The 23,306-nt window shown below is 55.1% G+C and overlaps 1 protein-coding gene across 1 annotated transcript in view; it reads right to left on the reverse strand.

Annotated features, from left to right (window-relative positions):
* Positions 1 to 23,306, reverse strand: part of COL22A1 (collagen type XXII alpha 1 chain) — a 257,921-nt gene that overhangs the window by 200,265 nt on the left and 34,350 nt on the right. The window contains exons 4-5 of the mRNA XM_042973098.1: positions 8,827 to 8,901; positions 468 to 579 (exon numbers count right to left, since the gene is read on the reverse strand). Coding sequence (XP_042829032.1) covers positions 468 to 579; positions 8,827 to 8,901 — 187 coding nt within the window. The remainder of the gene's footprint in view (positions 1 to 467; positions 580 to 8,826; positions 8,902 to 23,306) is intronic.

Below are 23,306 nucleotides of genomic sequence, written 5' to 3' on the forward strand. Positions count from 1 at the left end.
CGTCCAATAACTTGTGTGAGGCCAGGCACCCAATAAACATTGAAACCGGGGTGCCAGTGGCCAAACTGACTACGTGAGGCTGGGCGGTGCTGTGCCTGACATGTACTACAGTGGCTGGTCCAGAGGGGGCCCCACGTTACCTACGGCCATAAATGTTTGTTGTTTAACGAACTGACAGAAACACACATGCACGCATGAATGATTAACGCCAAATCCATATGGAGAGAAGGGTACAGAAGGACCCGGGAACCGATAAAGACAACAGTGACAGATCTGCTAAGAAACAGGTTGCATTCCCAGGGCAGTGGCTCGGTCGCTTTGTCTCCGACCTCCCCAGGCGACCTCCCCAGGGCGCTGAGTAGTTTCGAGCCCCTCTCAGTGCTCAGTGTACAACCACAGCTGCCTAGCCGCCTTCCCACGCTTTGCCGGCGTCCAGGGCAAGTCCCGAAGGAGAGGTGAGCACTCACTCTGTCCTCTGCACCACAGGGAAGGATCCCATCCGGACATAGGAACTCTGTGCTCCGTTGTCTCTCTTCCCCAGGATCTCCTTCACACGGAACAAATCCATCAGGTCAAAACCTGTCAAGGAGAAGAACGGGGGTGAGTGGTGGGGAGGAGCACGGGAGACCAGGGAGGGGAACACCGCTCTGCAAAGGGAGCTGCCCACCCTGCCCAAGGGGAGCGGGCATGGGATGTCAGCGGAGGGAACTGCTCAATACAATTCGGGAGAAAACATCAACAACAAAGTAAGGAGATGTGCGGCTTCCATTTCCAGTTGCGGGGAACGTGCGGGAGAAACTGCAGACCTGAGTTTTCCAAAGAAACGGGAGGTGTCCTGGCTGCCCGGCCAGGGCAGGTGTTAGGAAGCTTCCCCAGGAACACTTTGCAAAAAACACTTTGTTTTGTTCCATTCTGTTTTGGCTCTGAGAGAGGACCTCGTGTGCCCTGGTGATGTACGTAAAGGAAAAGTCATGACCTGAGCGCTGGGGGAGCTGGGGACGCGAGGGGGTGATCAGCTCGGGCACGTGCCATGTGGACGTCGGCCACATGAACAGCACCAGCCACTTGGTCGTAAAGGGAGGGCAATGACACCCACGGCCGTAGGGCGGCCACGAGAACCGCTCACGATAGACCCACCACCAGCAGCACGTCCTTACCACGTCCCCTACACGACTGTCCCGACTCGAGTCCCACAGGCCAGGACAGCGGGTTCTCAGAAGAGCCTGAGCACAGTGCCCACACCAAGGTGACAACGTGACCTACTAGCTCAAACTCTGTTCCTCGGGCAACGGGAAAGCTCACGCAGGTTCAAGGAAGCCAAGGGAGGGCACGCGTGGGAGCACTCGTGTCTGCATCCCCAGGGCCAACACGACCCTGGGTCCAGGCGACACCTGAGCCACGAGACTTTAGGACGACTGTGGGGGATCTCCAACCTTCTAAGGTGCTGCCACGAGGTGAGGTCACAGGGCTTGTACGGTGATGATGTACCCATCTTGCACCACTAAACCCTGCTGCTCCAAGCCTGGTGTAAGAAACAGCAGGGACAGGAAAGGTTTAGCACCGAATGAGAGTTAGAGTGGCAGACTTGGGCCGATCCAGGCTGCGTTCCTGACCACAGGGTCCTTGCTGTGTGACCTTAGGCAGGTTGCCTAACATCTCTGAGCACCCGTCTCATCATCTATAAAACTGGGGTTGTTTTAGAATGTACCTCATAGGATTGTATCGAAGCTCGAATGATAAGATACAAAGCTCTTCACAGGGTATCTGCCATACAGGGGCCCACAGAGTAGTTTCTGTATCGATTATTTTCCCATGATAGCCTGGCCCATAGCACGAACTCATGACGCTGGACTTCCAGCCAACTCTAGGCTGGCACGTGCCCTTTGCCCTGGACAGACTATAAAGAGACAGCACTCAGCACCTGGAAGGTCAAATACTTGCGGGTTGAGCCCCACTTAGAGCTGTGTGACCTAGAGCGTGCATCTTAACCTTTCTGAGCTCATTACCTTCTGCGTCTCTGCACAGTTGGGACAGTAGCAGTGTAGGGCAGTGAAGGCTCTAGAACAGGGAATATTTGGGCTCAAACCCCTACTCCCACATTTCTTCTACCTGCTCAGTCTCAGACACGTTATTCAACATCTCTGGGCTTCAATCTCCTCATCTGCCAAATGGGGACAAGAAATGCAGAGTCAGTGGGTGTGGGCAGATGCGGCAGCCATCGGCTGGCAGAGAGCCCGTGGACAACACATTCCTGCTCTAATGACAAGCAGTGATACCTCGGGAGGGCCACCCTGAGTTTTAAAGGAGAAATTAAAGGGGCGCCTGGGTGGCTCAGTTGGTTAAGCGTCTGACTTCAGCTCAGGTCACGATCTCGCGGTTTGCGAGTTCGAGCTCCACGTCGGGCTCAGTGCTGACAACTCAGAGCCTGGAGCCTGCTTCCGATTCTGGGTCTCCCTCTCTCTCTGCCCCTCCCCTGCTCCCACTCTGTCTCTGTCTCAAAAATAAATAAACATTTAAAAAAATAAAGGAGAAAGTAGGTCAGCATATGCCTGGTGCATAGTAGGTGCTCACTAAATGTCAGGTGCCATAAATGGACTCTTCACTCTGAATGAGAAGGTAATCACTCTCCTATCCCATAGTAAGCTCTGAATAAACGCTCAGGGGTGGGGCTGGGTCACTTACCCCTCCCTGGAATCAGTTCTTTCATAGATCAAATGGGAGATCTGGGGGGAATTTGATCTTCTTTTGTGTTCTCAGCACTGATTACTATATATCACCTTTTCCCAATTCTCGCCATGACCGGAAAGAGCCGTCTCCCGATCACGCTGCATCATTTGCCTGCCAGAGAATTCAGAGATCCGGTTTTTCCGCACTAAAGAACCCCTCAGTTCAGCAAGGATGAGGCCGCCGGTAAGGTGGGGCTCCAAGTCAAAGCAGGGAGTGAACCCCAGGAACAACGCGCCTCAGGCATTCAGAGTGCCTCACACAGCCCAGCGCGCACCCTGCCCCCTCGCAGACTTCCAGCTGAGTGCTGTGGACTGAATGTGTCCCCCCAAAGCTCCTGTGTTGAAGCCTGACCCCCAACGTGATGGGTTTAGAAGGTGGGGGACCTGGGGGATGATGAGGCCACAAGGGTGGGGGGCCCCATGGGTGGTATCACTGCTCTTATAAAGGAGACCCTGAGACCTCCCTTGCCTTCCACCACCCGAGGACACTGAGAAGAAAGCCATGTATAAACCAGCCGGCAGGCCCTCGCCAGATGCTACGTCTGCAGGTGCCTTGGTCTTGATTTCCCAGCTCCCAGAACCAGAAGATATAAAGTCCTGTTGCTTATATGCCACACAGTCCGTGGTGTTTTTGTTCTCCTGGCCCAAAGGGACTAAGACGCTTGGGTGGCTTTGAAGAAGTGGTCAGATCGTCTGAGTCTGTTTCCTTAACTGGGAAAGTGGAGAGAGTAATCCCTTGCAAGGCTGTCGTGGCATTTCGGTGAGGTGAGCCGACAGAGCGCCCCCAGGGAAGCTGCCGCTTGGGAGTTGCTCGGTCAGTGTCAGCAGCCCTTGCTGGGGACCAGGAAGGGAACCTTTTGACCCACGTCCTCTGTGAAATCTCCAGGAGCCTCACAGCCTGGCGAGAGCTCCGCCACTTCTCCCGGAGCCCCACGACCGCCACCTGGTCGTAGAGGACCAGGCATGTGGCGGGGAGCAGCCCCTCTCCTGCAGGGGGCAGGTCAGGGCAGCAGATGTTGGGAGACACCTGCTGAATGAATAAGGAAAGAAGCCCCCTTCTCTCACCCCCCGCCCTGCACTTCCGCGGGCCCGGCCACGGCCTCCTTAGCAGGGGCTGGGCACTGCTGTTCCAGAATTGCCTGGGGACAGAAGGCATCGGGTCCCTGCCGCTCTGGGCTCCGCACCGCAGAGGGCCCGGCGGGCCCAGCTGGGAGCAGCTGGCAGAACTGACCACCCCTGTGCAAGGCCCTCTGAAGATGCAAACATCTGCTGCACGTGCTGGGGCCCTGTACCCGGACGTGCCCCAGAGGCTGGGAAGCTCTGGGCAGCGGAAGTGGCTGGGGGCCCGCCTGGGGACGGGGTGACTGGCCAAGAAGGCCCTGCAGGTTCCATGGACTAGACACCAAATGGTAAAGAGCGTAGAGCCCGTCTGGGCCCCAGCAAGGCAGAACAAGCAGAGGAGGTTTTGGGGACAGTCCGTCCTGGGTCCGAAAACTGGTCCAGCACTAGCCACGCACACGGTCTGCGTCCTCGTGTCTCCTCTGCCACCAAGGCGGGGATAATGGCCCGCCTGCAGGCCGCCACCTCGAGGATCTCGCACATTCCTGCAGGCAGGGCCGCGCTCAGCAGGTGCCTGTACCTGGCACGCCCAGAGGCCCGGCGCCAGTGGGTCCGTGAGGGCTCTCTCATTTGTGAAACTCTCTGATTGTCCTGCCTGCCTGGGGTGGTCCCTACAGGGAGGTGATGGGGTTGGAGGGGTCAGGTTATTGCTCAAGAGAAGCTGCCCCCAGTTAAGGGAAGGAAAGTGGGAGAGGGAGAGCATCTCAGTCAGACACATCGGACCCCATCCCTGCCCTTAGACTCTGCGGCTCCACAACGGGGGTGCAGGTACTAAGACCCTCACAGCTCTCTGCCTGTCCGTGTGGGGTGGACAGCCACCACTCGGCAGGTGTCTGGCCCCCAGAGGGTCCCACGGAGCAGCGGCTTGTGTTCAGACAGCGTGCTTGCAATCTGGGTGACACGTGCCCAGAGACTTCCCCTTAACAGTGAGAACAGCAGAGTGGGCCTGCTCCCCTAGAGCTCTGTCAACTGTCCCTAGACACTGCCACCTTAAGCTGGGCTTCCCTTAAGCCGTTACACGTGGGAGAATGTTTTTTTCTAGGTTTTGAAAAAGCAAACATATGCTCTCCTTTCTGGTTTCACTTTTATGGGTTTCGAGGAATAAAAACAAGGAAAAAAACAAAGACTTAAACACGACAAAGCTTTGAACAACAAGCAATTAACCCGGTGGTAGCAAAAGGGCACCGAGAGAAAAGAGGAATTGCCTGCAATAAAGAAAAGGCTGGGAAGGAAAATGAAAAACGTTCCCGAGGTAAATGGACTCTGATGCGAGGCACCGTGTGATAAAGAAGCAATTGTTTAGCGCAGGAACTGCAGGGGTCCACCTCCCCCCAAATCACGGGGTCAGCTGAAACAGGTCGCATCAGCGACACCGTTAGCCATGGCCCAGGTCAACTGTGTGCACCTGCTCCACACCAGTGCCCACCGGGCTCCCCGCCCATCCTTCTAAGGTCTGCACTCAATGGACCTTTACTGGGACTCCTCAGGCACGATGCTCACTCCCGGGTCTTTAGTGGGTCTGGCCAAGGCGCACAGGGCCCATCTAGGGACGCTTTCTCACCAGCTTGTGACCAATTTCATCCGGTTCATGCTTCTGCCCCTGAGGAAGCCAGGAGCTTCAGGTTTTCTTATTTGTGGCACATTTTGTGGAAAGACAGGATTCCCTGTTGGCTGTGAAGATCCCAATAATGAACAGGATAAATCCCAGCCTCCCCAAAATGTAGTGTCTAGAGAGAAGCAGACGCATAGATAAGCAGTGTCGGTACTGTGGGTAAATGATTAGAAGGGAGAACTACAGGGCTTGTGCAGAAACACAAGGGATATCTCTCCCTTATCCCCCTGAAGAGCAGTCAGGGAGGGCTCCCAGAGGAGGCAAAGCTTAGCCTGGATTTGAAGAATAAAAGGTGGGCAGACACAGGGGGAAGAAAGGGCATCCAAGGTAACTGGATGTGTAAAGGTCAGGGGGCCCGAGTCGGCCCAGTTCCTTCGGAGAATCTTGGCTATGCCAGGATGTCAGGAGCCACGGTCACTGGCTGGGAATGGGGTGGGCAGGGGAAGACCAGGCTGGGTCTGTCGGCCACGTGGCAAAGTCTGAGTGTCCTTCTGCGGGGAATGGAGATCCATCAAGGACTTCAGAGCTAGAAAGAAACACAATCCTGTTTCTATTCTGAAGGTCATTCTGGCAGTGGGGAGACAGGAAAGGGAGGCCTGGGAGATGAGACTTGCTAAGAGGGGGGCAGGGGCGGGGGTAGGCCTCGGGCCAGGGTCCACTTGAGAGGTGTAGTGGGCGGTGCCTCGGTGAGTATCTGGGTGCAGGAGCTCAGGTGGGAAGACAGAAGAATCCAGAATGCCCATGGCCACATTTCAGAGATGCTCCGAACCTAGCATGTTCTTAAAGCAGCAAACAGCCAATCTCCCGGGAAAGTAGTATTCCACCCACAGTCATGAAACTCTCGGAACATTCAGTTATGAGCGCCGAGAGGGACCCTCAGAGACACTATGTGGGACGTAAGGTTATGCGGACAGGGAAACTGGGCCTCAGAGAGGCCAGGGGTCTGGGAGCAGCAGGACCAGCCTAAGACCAAAACCTCCAACCGCCTTGCCTGCCCTCTCCCCTTCCTGGGTGTTTTGGCCTGGTAAGCCCTAAAACCTGCCAGAGTCATCTGAGGGGGTGTCTGGAACTGAGGCTTTTAGGAACCCCATTTTTTCCCAAAGGACAAACGATTCCAATTACCCAACTGTATTTAACTGGCAGGTCTGAGACTCCTCTCTCCATAACCCCATCCAGCTTCCACATGGCGGGGCTTCCTTCTGGGCTGGCTGTAGTTACAGGAGAGGACAGACCCAGTAAGATCTCCGTGTGCACAGCACTGCACCAACAGGGCATGGGTGTCATGTGTGACGGGTGCCTGCCTGGGCTACGATTCACCTCCTGGGAGCCTCGGAGCCCGCAGAGGGGAGGGGAGATTTCAGGAAGGTTCCAATGGCTGCAGACAGAGGCTGCGGATTCCGAACAGAGTGCCCGCTTCTCTCCAGTCACCAAACAGACTGTCAGCAGGATGCTCCTCATATACCAGAGGCTGAAGAATTTGTTCCCACACACATGTGCACACGTGTGTCCCGGAAACACACACACACACACACACACACACACACACACACACACACACACAGTGACTCTTCCCAGCAAGAATCAATTACTCTTGGGGCACCTGGGTGGCTCAGTCGGTTAAGCATCCAACTTCGACTCAGGACATGATCTCACGGTTTGTGGGTTCAAGCCCCACATCGGGCTCTGTGCCGACAGCTCGGAGCCTGGAGCCTGCTTTGGATTCTGTGTCTCCCTCTCTCTCTCTCTCTCTCTGCCCATCCCCTGCTCACACTCTCTCTCTTTCTCTCTCAAAAATAATAAATATGCATTAAGAATTTTTTAAAAAAGCATCAGCAGATAACACGTTTGGGCTCTTTTCCACAGAACGAAACAGGACGGCAGGCAAGCCCATCTGACTTGCAGTGACACAGGCAGATTCGCTAAGTCATCTGTGACTTCTTCCTTCCTCTCTCCTTTCCTTCCTTTCCACGGTCTGCCTGCCTGAACGCACCTGTGCCTCAGTTTCCCCAACTACAAAACACAGCAGGTAGGAATCTGCCTTCAACACGGACTTCAGTGCACGGATGGGGATTGCCAAGGCAGCGAGCGGGAACCCTGATGTCAAACTGCCCAGAAGCTTCGTGCCAGCCTAGGCAGAGCAAGGCAGCTACGGATATATTCCCTGCAAGGGAATGGGGTTATGAAAGCAAAGAGGAGGAGAGCCATCATCATCTCCCGGGTTGACAGAGGGCCCTGGGAGGGACGGCTGCTCACTGAACACCAGCGGCACACCGGGCACCAGGCACCGGGAGACTAAAGCCGTCTTCCTTCCAGAGGCGCTTGATGGGGGAGTGGGGACCGGGGACAGGGAGGAAGAGGAGTGGGGGAAGCGTGTGGCACTAAGCGGGCCACCCCGGCAGGTGACTGCAGCTGGAACCCGCCGGGAACCACCGGGAACCGCCAGGAATTGGGTCAAACGTGGACCTTGGAATGAGGGGCACTAAAGCCGGCTGTTTCTTCCCCCAAAAACTGCCTGAGGGCCGAGTCACTCTGGGACACATTTCACCTGCTGTGCAAGCAGGCAGGGCCGTCTTCTACCTATTCTAGAAACGTCCCTCAAGCATGAACACGCAGATGCTAGCATCTTCTGGTGGACGGGGGCACCCTGACTCAGTAGCGTCCCAGGAGAGTGTCGCCCAGACAGCTCCTGTGAAGCGCCTGGTTCTGACCCCTCCCAGCCCCCAGCGGAGGATGCAGACCAGCTCCGGAGCCACAGGAGGAGGGGGTGCCTGGCCCCCCTGCACCTGGCGGGGCTGGCGGCCTGGATGTGGAGGAAACTCCCCTGAGATCGTCATTCAGAGAGTGCTTTGCCGGATGCGGGCCACAGGGAGGAGCACACCCCACTCCCACGCTCGTGGCTCTCAGGAGGGTGGGAAGCGCACTTAGCCGTTGCCACGTCCCCTGTGCACCCCGTCAGGCGGGGACAGCCTGGGAAGGGGCGCTGCAGGGGGATTTCTGCTGCCGGGGGCACACTATCTCCTATCACCCCCTCACGGATTTAAAAACTCTGGCTCTCTCTCTCACTCCGAATGCACTGATCTCTCCATTCCTTCGCTCGCCTGGCCCATCATTCACTTACTCGTCCCCCAACTCGTTCGTTCTGATGCATTATTTAGGGGCTCCCATAGGGTCACCACCGACTCGCAGATGGAAACAGGACGGCTGCTCACGGCTGGACGGCCCGCAGGAGGGGGCTGCCGCCTGCCCAGCTTGTGTGATTCCTTCCATTAAGCTTCGGCGGAGAGGGTGGCGAGGCCAGCCCTGCGTCAAGGAGGACCGCGCTCAGGGCCAGCTCAGGGCGGCATGGCGAGCCGGCGGTCTCTCTCTTACCTGTGATTTCTTTGCTGTCGCCATTGGTGTGCTTAAATCGGTCTCCTTGCACACGGACGCTGGGGCACAGCACGTCTGAGAAAAGCAAGAGAAGACAAGAGCTGGATGAGCAAATGCCACCCACAGTCACTCTGGGGAAGGTGACAGCACCCGGAGCCCCCAGCTCCTGGCATGGAGGATGGCCAGTGCCCGGGGCACACGCGGGGGCAGCGCACGCAGCTGATGGGTTCACGCCCGCGTGTGCTTGTGGAGCACCTATTCTGTAAATACCGTGCCCTGTACTGGGGGGTGAATCACAAACAAGGAGGGTCCCTACCCTCAAGGAACTCAGTCCCCCATTAGAGGGAGTCAGACACCAAAAGTGACATGATCAACACAGTGTAATAAGTGACAGGACGGGCGTGGTTGCTGGGGGATCTGGGACACAGGTCTGACACCTCACCAGGCTTGGGGGGGTCAGGAAAGCTCTTCTGGAAACAGTGGTTCTCGAGGCTTCCTTAACGGAACAGTTAAGACCTAGCCAGACAGACAAAAGCCCGAGAGCGGCACCAGCAGAGGGAACATTTATAAAGGCTTGAACACACACATACAGATTCCAAGTTAGCGGTGCCCGTAGAGCGGGAAACGTGCGCTGGGGGCCCACCGGCAAGGTGTCTCCTGATGCTACCCCGAGGAGCCTCAGGTCCCATTCCAACAGAAAAAAACTGCTCAATTGTCCGAAGGCAATAGAGTAAGTCTTACAGAAGAAAATAAAAGCAAAACTTCATTATAGGATATTACGTTAATGTCTCATATTAAGGTCTTCATGATTCTTCACTTAAAAAAACTGGAAGAGACAGAAACTCAGTTGCCCTAAAAATCGCAGAAAGAGCACCAACTTAGAGTTTAAAAAAATTTTTTTTAATGTTTATTTTTTTTTTGAGACAGAGACAGAGCACGAGAGGGGGAGAGGCAGAAAGAGAGGGAGACACAGAATTGGAAGCAGGCTCCAGGCTCCGAGCTGTCAGCACAGAGCCCGATGCGGGGCTCGAACCCATGAACCGTGAGATTGTGACCTGAGCCGAAGTCGGACGCTCAACCGACTGAGCCACCCAGGTGCCCCCCAACTTAGAATTTTAAAGTCCTTGATTCAAGTGCCAGGCTCCTGACCAACTGGCACAGTGTGTTGGATAAGTCCCTTAACTTCTGTCTCCATGCAAGTGTTTCTGACGGGGAGACCTTATAAATCACGCACTGAGCACGGGGCTGCCTGGAGGGCTGGGCCAGCTCAAGCTCGTCACAGGACTGGCACGAGGGAGGGTGGTCGTCAAATTCAGCACCTGAGGAATCTTGCTTTCCTTCGCCTAGACCCTGCCCTCTCCATGTCACTATTATAACCTCCCCTCATTAGACATTCCCCCATCTGTTCTGTGTGCAATGACCTCTTTTCATATTCAGGGCACGCGTGCTTCAGGGCAGGGCCGGTCTGGGGCCCCTTTTATCATCAGCAGCCGGGGGAAAGCACGAAATCGTCCCCGATTTGGGTGGAGATATTTTTCATGTTTATCTTACAAGGCACCGCGAGGTCCGACGAGGCACATGGAAGGGGTTATTTTGGAAACAGCACCAAGCTGTCTGTCTAGGACCAAATACAAGAGAGGATCCAGGCCCCGTGCAATATTTAGACGGCTCCACCCAGGACGGCGGCAGCTGTGGGGTGACCATCAGTTGCTTGGAAGGCTGCCAGCGAGACGGGCTGTGGGTCATGCGTCACTGCGAATGCACTGACTCAGAAGGTTCTATCCTTGATTATGAGCAAATCTCTGGAGACTGATGGCTGGAGCTCAGGGCAGGCAGGGCCACTGAGCCTTGTCTCTGAAAATATCCCGAGGTTGTGACCTGATTCCCAAACCCAGATGTGCAAGGACGGTCCAAGGACCATGAGCACAGGTAAGACGGAGGCTCTTTTCAAAGACATTAGAACTTCTGCCCAAACCACTTTAAGGACTCGTTCCCCAAACCACCTGCCAATCCCCTTTTGGAGCCATATCTAGCGCTTATACATTCGAGAGGATCAAGGGGCAATTTATAGCCGACTTAGTACGTCAGGACAAATGGTTCCCAAATTACCCCCTCCAGCCAGGCTTTGCAGGGATGCTGGGGCCTCTGGGTTCACCTGCTTGGCAGGAACACAGGGTCAGCATCCAAAGTCCCTCTCAGCCTATAACTGTATCTGTTTGGCCAAGATATTTCCACACTTTGCATAATGATCTATTTATTTCCACATCAACTCATTTACTTCAACTAAAATATCTGAGGTCCCGAAACGTTCCGGGCACAGAGCTAGTTCTAGAGACCCACAAATGGGATAAAAGACAAGTTGCCATCCCTGCCCTCAGGGCACTCATGGGCTGACTGTGGTGACACAGTGACACAAAGTGTCAGAGCTGCCCGAGTTCGTGATGGCTGGAAATGACCAGTGACAGCTAAGCCGAGAAGTCACTGCTGGATGGCCTTCCAGGCACGGGCTCCATCGTGACGCTGCCGAGAAGTGAGAAATGTCCCAGATCCGGGCTCCTGCCATGGAGGGCTGACAGACCCTGTTCCCTAAAAGAATACCCCTTTCACTCCAAACGGCACTTTTCAGCCCAAGGAGAAGAGCTGTGGCTGGCTGGCAGCCGGTCTTAGCCAACAGAGGTTATTCTGTCCTCCACCTTTTTAGCCTCCCTTGCTGCTAGGGACACACACGTGACCCAGGTCTGGACGAGAAAATAAGTAACCAAAGTTTGCTGTGGTTGGCAGAGGGGTGGTCTCTCAAAAAGCCTTTGCTTTTCCTGATGAAACGGGACAGATAGGGAGATGCACTTGGCAAGGTGACTCTCCCTCCTCCTTAGATGGCGGGACATAATGTCTGCAGGACTTCCAAGGACAACTGAGGAGACAGGGACTTCCAACAGCAGCAACCCAAGGCTGGGTGAAGAGGGTAAGAAAAACACACTTCCATTTGAGCCACAGGAGCGGTTTGTTTTGTTGGTTTTTTTTTTTTGCAGTTATGCACATCCCAAACCTGCACACATTCCCTTTTATGGGAGCTGCACTGATTTGCCAGGCTCCAGGATTTGGAAGCTGCCTCTCTTTCCAGATGCCCAAGGACAACTCAAGAGGGTGGTAAGAACGGGTACATTACCTTCCTGGTAAAGGAGCCACAGACAGACTGGATTATCTTCACTATCCCAGTAAATATGGGTGTACCTGGAAATCATTCAGTATCAACCTGAGAAGCCGTTCTGGAATTAAGGATGGGTAAGTCCTCAGGGTCCAACATGTGTACTTAGTTCTTGGTTACTTGGTCAATTTTCCTTTTTGAAAGAGCAAGAATATGACTGATCACAAAGACCTTCTCCCTGGGAGCTGATTTATGGTCATTCTTCCTTGGTCTTTGGGTAGGTAGAATATTCTAGACTTCTGGAGAGAAAAAGATCTCTCTGCCCACAGAACCACTTCTATTTCCCCCAGAAGCTTTCAAGAGAGGCCAGCTGCTGATTGACCAGAGCTGCTCTTCAAGAGGGAAAAAACCAGGAATTCACTGTAGCTTCTGTGGAAAAACACATCAGCTGTCCTCAGTTTACCACATGGCAGAAGGGGAAAGTGTGCTCGCACAGGATGCCCTTCTGCTTTGCGCTGACACGCCCACACTTCTGTCTAGAGAACACACAGCCATGTCATCCCCAGGCTCTCAGCCAAGAGTGTCTTTGTCTGGGAAAAGAGAGTGTCTGCAACCATTGACTGCCTACTGTGTGCCAATCTCCCAGCTGGAGATTTTACCCCCAACAACCACTCTAGGGGATAGATTTTTCCCCCCATTACACAGATTTAAAAACAGAGGCTAAAAGGTTAAGGAACTCCCCAGGATGAGAGGAGAACCCGGATGTGAAATAAAGGTCAATCTACGTCTAGAATCTAGGAGAACAGACGGTGGCTGCAGTCAAGGCAAATCAGCAGGACCACAGAAGAGGGAGCAGAGGTCTCGGTGAGCAACAGACAGGAAGCCTTCAACTCACCCAGCACTTCGCAGTGACCGTCACTGAGTCCAGCTAGCCACAGACGAGGTGCTGGCATTCCGAGAGGGTGGGGGAGAGGCAGAGGAGGAAGGAGGTGAATCAGGTACCAGCAGGCACACAGAACAGCTCCCTCGCTGCTCCGAGGCCAGCCAGGAAGTCACCCTCACTCTAGAGAGCCAGCCGACACTGCACCAGGCTCCAGGGCCCGGGACAACGTGAGTAGCAACTATGACGGCAATGCCAGTGGCTCCCGGGGACGGAGGACCCACACGTCCAGTATGGCACTGGGCGTGCAGACTGTTTCCGCTCTGCTGGGGGCAGCGGGGTCTCCGTGATCAGCAGACGGTCACGTGCAGAGGCTGCTGGGCACCAGACACCGTCCTGAGCATGTTGAACACATTAACACAGTGAATCCACTTCTCCCTTCAGCTTCAAGGGGCAAGTGCTAGTATCTACAGATGGGGAAAGAAAGGCCTAAGGAAGTTAGTAAATGGATGGTCCAAGGCCGCAGAGCCCGCTAACAATACAGGCGGCTCGATGAATCCAGCATCTGGCTCCCGACCACGCACCATGCAGTCTTTCCGAAAGTCACCTGCTTAAGTCACCCAGCTGACGGGGACCCAAGTTCGTCTGTCTCCAAAGCCTGCACAGACAGACGGCCGGCTGCTACCTCTGGAGGCAGCACCTTCCACTCACGAAGGGCCCTGACTTGTTGTAGATGGGCCTCCTTACCCTGCACCTATAGGATCCAGGCGCTGGCTAAATTCTGCCCGCGCACCTGCTCGCTTGTGACCATTTACAGCAGGCTCCGAGCTGGGTACTGGGGACCCCAGAGTGGACAGACAGCAAGATGGCTACCAACCCCAAACAGGGGCCCCTTCTCTCTCACAGAAGCTACTTAGACGCTGCAGCCTGTGAGCTCCTACTCTCCAGTCCTGTGCAGCTGACGCCCCGCAAATCCCCAGCGGTTCCATCATCCAGACAGGCCACGGGAGTGAAAGGAGTAGGTCCTGCAGGAGTCATGAGCACGTAAGCTGGGATCACAGCTCCCGCAGGCGGGGTTTTGCGTTGGCTGCTGACTGAGGCGTCCCGTCTGGCACCAATCAGTGCTGCTCATCAAGCCCATCTTGCAGATGAGAGAACTGAGGCTAGGACAGCCGAGATGACCCACTTCAATCAGGCAGCTCGTTTGCAGAAAGAGGGTTCAACTTGGTGTGACGCCAGCACCCTCTCGCTGGCTCCCACAGACACACATATTGGGGCGTCAGGAAGGGCACAGGATATTTAGGCCGTGGTTACCTCCGGGAGGCAGAACTTGGGAGTGATTCTTTGTCCCCTCTTTGTATCTTTGTATTTTCAAATTTGCTTTAAAGATTTGAATGTGATTTACTAGTGCAGTCTTTTCAGGCTTTTGTTACTATTATTTTGATCTTTTTAAGGTTTGTTTATTTTTGAGAGAGAGAGCATGAGCGGGGAGGGACAGAGAGTGAGGGGGAGGGGCAGAGGGTCTGAAGCATACACTCGGCACTCACGGCAGAGATCCCAAGGTGGGGCTCGAACTCACAAATTGTGAGATCATGACCTGAGCCAAAGGCAGACACTCAACCAACTAAGCCACCCAGGCATCCAATTACTATTATTTTTTAAAAGCGGGTCTCAGCCGGGCCCTGGGACACTGTTGCTGGCCAGCAGGAGGCTCCAGGGGAGGGGAGGCAGGAGGGCTGGTGGCTGTAAGCACCATTTGCAGAAGTGAGCCTGGGAGGCCTGGAGGCCTGCTGGGCCTGCACCAGCTGACCTGCCAGCCTCGGCCGGGAGAACGCCAGAGGGCCTCATGCCAGGCCGCCTCCACTCTCCCAGCCCCAGCCCGTGCTCGCTCTCTGAGGTAAGGTGAGGCTGAAACAGGGCCAGAGGGAGACCGTGCTCTCCACGGCTGATGGGGAACGTGGCCTGGAGTCTGCAGACCTCGCCTCTCTGACGTCAGCTGCCCCTCGTGCGTGCTCCCAGATCTGGAAATAGGGATGCAAGTGTGGGGGGCGTCTCCCCATCAGAGGTAATCCTGCAGCTTAAATGGGATAGTGAGTGGGAACTTCTTGGCATGGTGCCTGGCACCTAATGAGTGCTCGTTCATTCATTCATTCATTCATTCAGTCAATACATTTTTGCCAAGGGCCTGGCACATACCTCCCAGTGTGAGGAGTGAGTGCAAACACGTGCCCTGGCCTCTCGGTGGTCACGTGCCTAGTGGAGGAAGCAGAAGGCCAAGAGAGACAGAGAAGCCAGTGGGCCATCAGCTATGCTCCGTGCTATGGAGGAAATATGTAGGGGATATGTCCGGGCGCTGGCTGTGGGGGCCAGGGTGCACGTTGGATACGCTGGTCTGGGAAGTCCTCTTGGCTGGGTGACATCTGGGTTGAGAGCTAAGAAGGGGACAAGCCAGCCACAGCAAGAGCAAACAGGCAGCAGGTAGCAGCAAGGGGCACAGAGCCCTGAGGAGGAAGGGGCTTGGCTTGCCCTGGGGTGGGGAGGGGGACCAAGCCCTGCGCTGAGTGGTTCGAGGAGACAGGAAGGTAGGAAGACGCCAGCTCAGGAAAGCCTGGGGACCCAAGGCAGGGCTTGCAATTCAGGCCAATGAAGAGATGTCTCCCGGGGAGTTAAGAGTGGGCGACTGAGTCCAGGTAGTAGGTGATGTAGTTAGCATAAGAGTGTGGCTGCCCAAGAAGGGTGGGATTTCAGAGGTCCCTGGTTTCCTGGGAACTCTCTTCCCTCGGGGGTGCCCGTGGGCTGGACACCAGCAGGTGTCAGCACAGGCCCTGAGGACCTCCTCTAGTTGGGGGCAGGAGATGCGGTGCCATGGGAACTCGGAAGGGCACCAGAGCCCTCGGCCAGCACCCAGGTGCCACGTGGGTCCTGGGCACTTTGGCCCAGCAGGCTCAGCTGGCATCTGAGAGGCACCAAACCTAAGTGCAAACTTTCTTTCCTTCATCCCACGTTTAATGAATGCCTACTATGTACCTGGCACGGAGCTGCTCCAGGGTATAATGGGCCCAATGACAAATGTGCTGTCCTCAGGGAGGCGCTGGCCAGGGGACAAGATGGAAATTGGCCAAATAAGGCACTGACGTCTCCAGCAGGTGATGACAGCCAGTGGGAAGCTGTAAGGCGAGGCCAGGATGAACGCAGCGGGCCCCAAGCTGGTTGGAGGGTCGGGGACGCCTCCACTGAGACTTGAAGGGTGAGCTGGAGGAAAGCAGGTCGAAGCAGCAGGAGAGTGACCCCCTGTGAGCTCACAAGACTCAGCGACTCGTCCCCAGGTCACAGAGCTCAGCATCAGGGATGCAAACTCCAAATCCAGGTCTGTCTGACCCCCACTACCCCCATCTTTGGGCCACGGCAGGCTGCGGACCATCGTGGGTCGAGTGATCTGTCTGTCCAACAAGGGCTCTGGGGACCCTCAAGAAGCCCTTAAATGAGCAGAATCCGTGAGATGCTCATAGGACAGGTGAGGGCAGGGATCAGCAATGTGGGGTCTGTGGCCAGCGGTGGGCAGGGGCTCAGGCAGTGCACCGTCAGGACTCAGACACTCGTGTTCTCCTGGGACGTTAACCATTAGGGAGTGGAGCAGGACATGAATCAATGATTCCCGAGTGGCCACTACGGCAGGGACATGATCACTGCCTGGATGCCAGGGAGGCCACAGGGAACAGAAAGGGCAAAAGTCCGTGCCCTCCTGAAGCCCACCATCCAGCAGATTTCACTTAAGTCTCTCCACAGCCTTCCGGTGGGTTGGCCTCTCCCAGTTTGCAGCTGGCACTGGGGCTCACTCACAGAGGCTCCCCGGTCCGTCTAAGTCACCTTGCGGTGAGTGGCAGAGACAAGAGGCAGACCTGGGCCTGGTTGAAATGCACACCCCGTGCAATCTGCCCAGCGCACCCCAAAGTCTGGCAGGGGAAGACGCACAAGGCGAGGAAAGGTCAGCGGCTGAGCTGGGCTGCCAGGGGAAATGGAGAGACTTCTAGAACCAGTATTCTTACAGCACATCGCCAGCAGCCAGAACTGAGGATCAGGAAAGGGCCTACAGGATGACCCTACCGTCCAGGACTCTGGTCTTACAGGGAGGAATCTGACGCCAACAAATGCCCCCCGGTGCCACCCCACCCGAACCTCCCTCCACCACGCCTGGTGCATGGCCACAGCCCCCCTCCCACCCCCCACCCCTCAAAGGTCCTTTGAGGCCAAACCCAGGAAACACCAGCAGCCGGGCAGTGTGTTCTACGGGAAAGCTGGTCCTGAGGATGACGGCATCCGGCTTCTAACGCGGAACTTTTCTCCCCAAAGCTTTGCCTTCTGACTTTGATGCAAAACCTCTGACCCAAATTCGCTGCCTGGGGGCAATTTTGTCCGTCCCACCCGAGCGAACACCTCCTTACGCTTCCTCGTGGCTGTCTCTGTACTGTTGGCTCCTTTGCAGGGAGTGAGTGGCTGCCTTAGTGCACGGCACCCTCTGTCTTTACAGCCTCCGAGGCTAGTTTTCTCGATTCCAGAAATGGGTCCACGCTCTGGACGCCCACCCTTCAGGGTCCCCAGGGGGATTCGTGAGCAAGTACAGGAAGCAGCCAGCTCAGCACTCAGCCACCACCGTCTCCACCAAGCGGCGATCTGCCTTTCCCTCCTGCCCGTTCTCACCGTGCGACCTGGTTCTGGGGGGACCATCACCCATGCCCAGTCTGCCGACAGTCACCCACAACTCTGGGCTTCCACGAGACCCGAGGAGGAGAAGCACCCCAAGGGCTGCCTTACAAGGTGCAGATCCTACATGACAGGCTGCTGTACAGACCACAGGTAAGTCAACAGAGCCTCCTCCTTCCCTCCAGGGATTCTGAGCAGACAGAAACATAAACACAAAGGAGCAGAAAGATGCAAACGTATCACATAAATCCAGGGGGGTTCTCACAAGATATTTCACTCTGCCCCAAGGAGAGGAGACAAGAGTCCCTGTAGGAAAGGGGAGGCGGTAAGAGACAGGGCGTGAAGAAGGCCCGGGTTCTGGCACCAGAGTTGACCCTAAGTCACTCCATGGCTGGGACATAGCACCTCCCCATGCGGTCCCGGGAAAGCACAGGGCAGGCGGAATGAGCCCCAAATGCCTCCCCACAGGGACATTCTGTGGTTCTCAGCAGAGATGGGCAAACAAGATAAGGTGTGATTTCTTTTTCTCTAGTTACGGCCACATTCCCTCCATTAGCATGCGGCCTGGGATCAGACCCATCTGTGTCCAGGCTCAGGGTCATGTCCCCACAATCAGAGCACCAGTGACCCGGGAAATCCCCAGGGAAGGGCAGGGTATCCTGGTTCAGTCCTCTACCTTGCCAGGCACCGAACGCCTTATGGGAGCAGACGGCAAGGCCAGGACCCATTCACTGGGCCCTGGGGGCAGAAGAGAACCTGGCGGGCCCAGCTGCTCATTTGCTTCTGGCCTCTCCCCCAAGCACTGGTGGAGGTGGGTTCTGAGAATGGCCACTGGCTTCATTCCTGCGGCGGGGGGAGAGCTTTGGTGAGGCTGGTGGGAAATCACAGCCAGATGTCCAGGAGGAACCGCTGGGCAGCCTTTCCACCTCCCCCTGGACTAATGCAGCTGGCCAAGGCAGAGCTGTAACTAGAGATGAGCTGAGGCCGGAGGACACGGCGGGGCCCCTGCCCACATGCCCTCCTTCCGTCCAGGGCACCCGCTGGGGCTGCACGTCCCATCACAGACTGCCGCCGCCCCTAGGGGTCTGTAGCCGGAGGGGCCAGCCTGGGGTGGCATGTGGAGGGGTCACCTGCCTCTGTGCTCCTCCACAGCTGTGGTTCTCCCCCGCCCACAGCCCAGGCTCTGCTGCACCTGCCGCCCCACACCTGGAGAACGAAGCTGACGGGGCTTCAGGGGCTGCCATTCCTTCTCCGCGTAGCTGACCACGAACCAGCTGCCCAGTCCCTCCAGCCTCTGGCTTCTCATGAGACCATTACTATGCGCTGGGCTCACCGTTCAACTCTCTACCCACACTTCCTCGTTTCCAGCCCATCCCTCCACCCACCCACTCCCGCCCCTAAACCCTCTTCTTGGGGAACACCGCCCCATATGCCCATCTATGCCAATTTCCTTTAGCATAATGCCCTCAAGGCCCATCCACGTTGTTGCAAATGTAGGATTTCCTCGGTTTCTTATACTCCATTGTACGTCTACACTACCACCTTCTACCCCTCCATCCACACGTGGATGCGGACAGTTACGTTGTCTCCACGTCTTGGCTTCTGTAAATAATGGTGCAACGAACATGAGGGTGCAGGTATCCTTTCCAGGAGGCAATTTCCCTTCCTTTGGATACATTTCCAGAGCTGGGATTGGCGGATCATAGGGTAGTTCTATTTGTAATGTTCTGAGGAACACTGTTTTCCAAGTGTCTGCACCAATTCACATTCCCACCGACAGCACACAAAGGTTCCCTTTCTCCTCCTCCTCACCAGCACGTGTTATTTCGAATCTTTTCAACAGCCCTTCTGACAAGTGTGAGGTGCTCTCTCACTGTGGTTTCCCTCATATTTTTTACATGCTAACGTTTCAATGTGTTGTTTTTTTCCCCCTGAGATAGAAGTTCTGTGTGAACAGGGCTGTGCCTGTCACGTGAAGCCCCACACCCCCATCACCTGCAGCCAGTTTCCAGCTCCCGGGAAGCACTTAATCAAGACTTCCAGAACTGATGGATAAAATGCTGTAGCAAAACGATCGGATGGGTTTCTCATTCCTATGTTTCAGATGAGTAACTGAGCCAGACAGCTCATGTGACTTTCTCAAGGGCATATGGGCAACAGAGAGCACCTGCTGTGTGCCAGGCGGCTCCCCTCTGGGCCAGGCAGCACCTACTGTGTGCCAGGCGGCTCCCCTCTGGGCCAGGCAGCGCCTACTGTGTGCCAGGCGGCTCCCCTCTGGGCCAGGCAGCACCTACTGTGTGCCAGGCGGCTCCCCCTGGGCCAGGCAGCACCTACTGTGTGCCAGGCGGCTCCCCTCTGGGCCAGGCAGCACCTACTGTGTGCCAGGCGGCTCCCCTCTGGGCCAGGCAGCGCCTACTGTGTGCCAGGCGGCTCCCCTCTGGGCCAGGCAGCACCTACTGTGTACCAGGCGGCTCCCCCTGGGCCAGGCAGCACCTACTGTGTGCCAGGCAGCTCCCCTCTGGGCCAGGCAGCACCTACTGTGTGCCAGGCGGCTCCCCTCTGGGCCAGGCGCTACTCCAAGCATCCTCTGTACTTCAGTGTATTGAATCTTCACGGGAGCAGCTGTCTTATGATGGACAAGCCAAGTGCAAAGATTACACGACGAGTAACAAGATGATAAATAGCAAACACAGGACTTCAACGCTGAGCTTCCAGAAGGGGGGCAAGGAGGGAAGGAGGGAGAGAAAGAGAGAAAATTCTCTCTAGCCTAGAATTTTAATAGGCCCTCACTGCAGGGTTACTGGCTCCTTCTTTCTTTTCTTTTCTTTTTTCCTCAATATTTATTTTATTTTTTTCCCTCAATTTTTTTTTTAAATTTTTTTCTCAACGTTTTTTTTTTATTTTTGGGACAGAGAGAAACAGAGCATGAACGGGGGAGGGGCAGAGAGAGAGGGAGACACAGAATCGGAAACAGGCTCCAGGCTCCGAGCCATCAGCCCAGAGCCCGACGCGGGGCTCGAACTCACGGACCGCGAGATCGTGACCTGGCTGAAGTCGGACGCTCAACCGACTGCGCCACCCAGGCGCCCCTATTTTTTTCCCTCAATTTTTAAAAACTGCAGTGTAGTTGGGGCGCCTGTATGTCTCAGTCGGTTAAGCTTCTGAGTCTTGATTTCAGCTCAGGTCATGACCTCACAGTTCATGGGTTCGAGCCCTGAGTCAGGCTCTGTGCTGACAGCATGGAGCCTGCTTGCGATTCTCTCTCTCCCCCCTCTCTCAAAATAAATAAATAAACTTAGAAAAACTGCAGTATAGTTGACATACAGTATCACATCAGTTTCAAGCGTACAACATGGTGATTTGATATTTTTATACATCGCGACATGACCCCACTATAAACGTAGTTACCACCTGCTCACACAGTTATTACAACAATATGGACTATTTTCCCTATGCTGTACTTTTCATCCCCATCACTTATTTACCTTATAACTAGAAGTTGAAACCTCTTCATCCGCCTTCACCAATTCCATTCCCCCCACCCCCTCCAGCAACCACCTGTCTGTTCTCTCCCCCACCTGTTCAAGCTCCTAGACCAGGGAGCCGAAGAAGCCCATGGGGACCCCGCTCACTCCCACCCTCCTGTTCACCATCTTCCATTGTATATGTTACCTCTGTTGACAACAAATTACTTTATCCAAAAAAAAATATGGTTTTAGGTGCTTGAGGCCCTTTGTGGCATCGAATCCACAAATGCCTGGTGGACCACAGTGCCTTAGACTCCCTTGGGCCAGGCCCAGTTGCCCACCTAGTGACAACAGAATGTGCCGCACAGGCTGATCACCTGTGTGATGTCAGGATAATCTGTTGCTGAGCCAGAGTTCCCAGTCAGACGTTCCCAGTCACCCCTTCTAGAATGTGCACCAAGGTGTCGCTCTCATGCAAAGCAAGGAAGAGGGTGAGAAGCTGGCCTGCACGGGTCCAGCCGGCCAGGGCCCCTCTCCCTCCTGATCCCAGCACAGGGACCTGGGCCTGATGTGAAACCACGAAGACTTCTGTGGCCCATTTTACCTCCAGGTTCCAGTGAGCAGAGAATTGCGTCAACGGGTGGTTTTCACCTCCAATGACTAAATTTCTGCATCGAGGACACCAGGCGAGGAGGGTAGGAATGTGGGAATGGGCCCCAGGAGCTGGCTGCGTTCTCTGCCTCCTGTATGTTTACTCGCTAGTCTTGTGGCTTCTCTGCACGCTGGCTGATGCCCCTCTGAACCAGGGAACCTGGGGGCAGTGAGGACCGGCTCTACACTCACTCAGGCCATACACTCGACAGACATTCACAGAATCTCCGCAATGTGCCTACGTGGGAGAGTTCTGCATGCTGGTTTCCAGATGAGGAAACTGAGGTTAAGTCCTCTGCCCAAATCCACACAGCTGGCAAACAGCAGAGTAGCGTGCGTGCGCATGCGTGTGCCCTGTGTCTTAGTGTATGTGTGTGTCTGTGTGGGGGTGGGGGATAGGTGGGTGAACTCAAAGAAACCAGAGCCTATAATTAAAAGGACAAAGACAGACACGTTTTACAGCAAAACAAGTCACCTAGAACCTGCTTTACCAGCAGATTTCCTTCCACTTTCCAGTTAAATGTGAACTTGTATCAGAAGCACTGCAATTACTCAGCCAACTCTTCTTGGAAAGCCCCTAGACGCTGTGTAACCCCCGGGTCCCACTTGCTCTCTGACAACTATGAAGTTCAGCTAGGACGAGGCCAGCTGCAGGATGTGAGAGGCTCTCAAAATTGCACTTTCTCCACGTATTTAATTATACGGATGCATATTCCTATGCAGACATATAGAGAGAGGCTGTGCGTATGCATATTTACATTTCGCAAGTAGTACTAATTTAGTTGTGGCCACTAGATTGTACCCCTGTATCAACTCTAAACTAAAACCACCGTGTGAAACACGTAGTCTAACCTCTGTGAGCTTCTAAAGCGCCTGGCATGACATGACCCCAGTAAATGAGATGGTCCTGCCCATGTGGGTGCTTACGTGGGACGGCACCAGGGACAAGGGGTGCTGTGGCTGGCACGAGGCCCTGCGGCAAGTCAGTGCCATGGGGAGGACACTGACTGGCATCTGACCCAGGGCCCTGTCCAGTCCAATTGGGATGTGAATCCTTGTCTGAGGCCAGGGAAGGTAGGAGGCTTTCTTAAGGATCTTGGGTGACCCCTAAAAATGACAAACAGAGCAGGGATCCATAACGCAGCTGCACACATGGGGGTAGCACGACCGTTGACTGTGCTAGAGGAGAGGGAGCCTCTAAGGGGAATCCCACTCACCCCATTCAACACCCAAGGAGGAAACTGAGGCCTCCATAAAATATCCTACTCAGGGTCACAGAAGACTTAGTGACAGTGACTTCAGATTCCCAGCCATCGTTTCAGAACACACTGTCAGAGGTCAGCAAACTTCTTCTTCTGTAAAGGGCCAGAGTGCAAATAGCCTTTGTGGGTCATGCGCTCTCTGTCACAACTGATCAGCTCGAGGTTGGGGTGTGAACACAGCCACAGACAATATGTGAACAGGCTGGCAAGCCATATTCCAGCAAAACTTAATTTGAAAAACTGGTGCCTGGGCAGATTTGCTCTGCGGGCTGTAGTCTTGACCTCCTGAACGGGCCGGTGTCCATTACAGAGCTCAGTATCCATGAACTTCTAGATTCTGCTAGATTCCCTTCCTGTGACAGGGGGCTCAGATC

This window comes from Panthera tigris, chromosome F2 (assembly GCF_018350195.1).
Source record: "Panthera tigris isolate Pti1 chromosome F2, P.tigris_Pti1_mat1.1, whole genome shotgun sequence".
NCBI classification, from domain to species: Eukaryota; Metazoa; Chordata; class Mammalia; order Carnivora; family Felidae; genus Panthera; species Panthera tigris.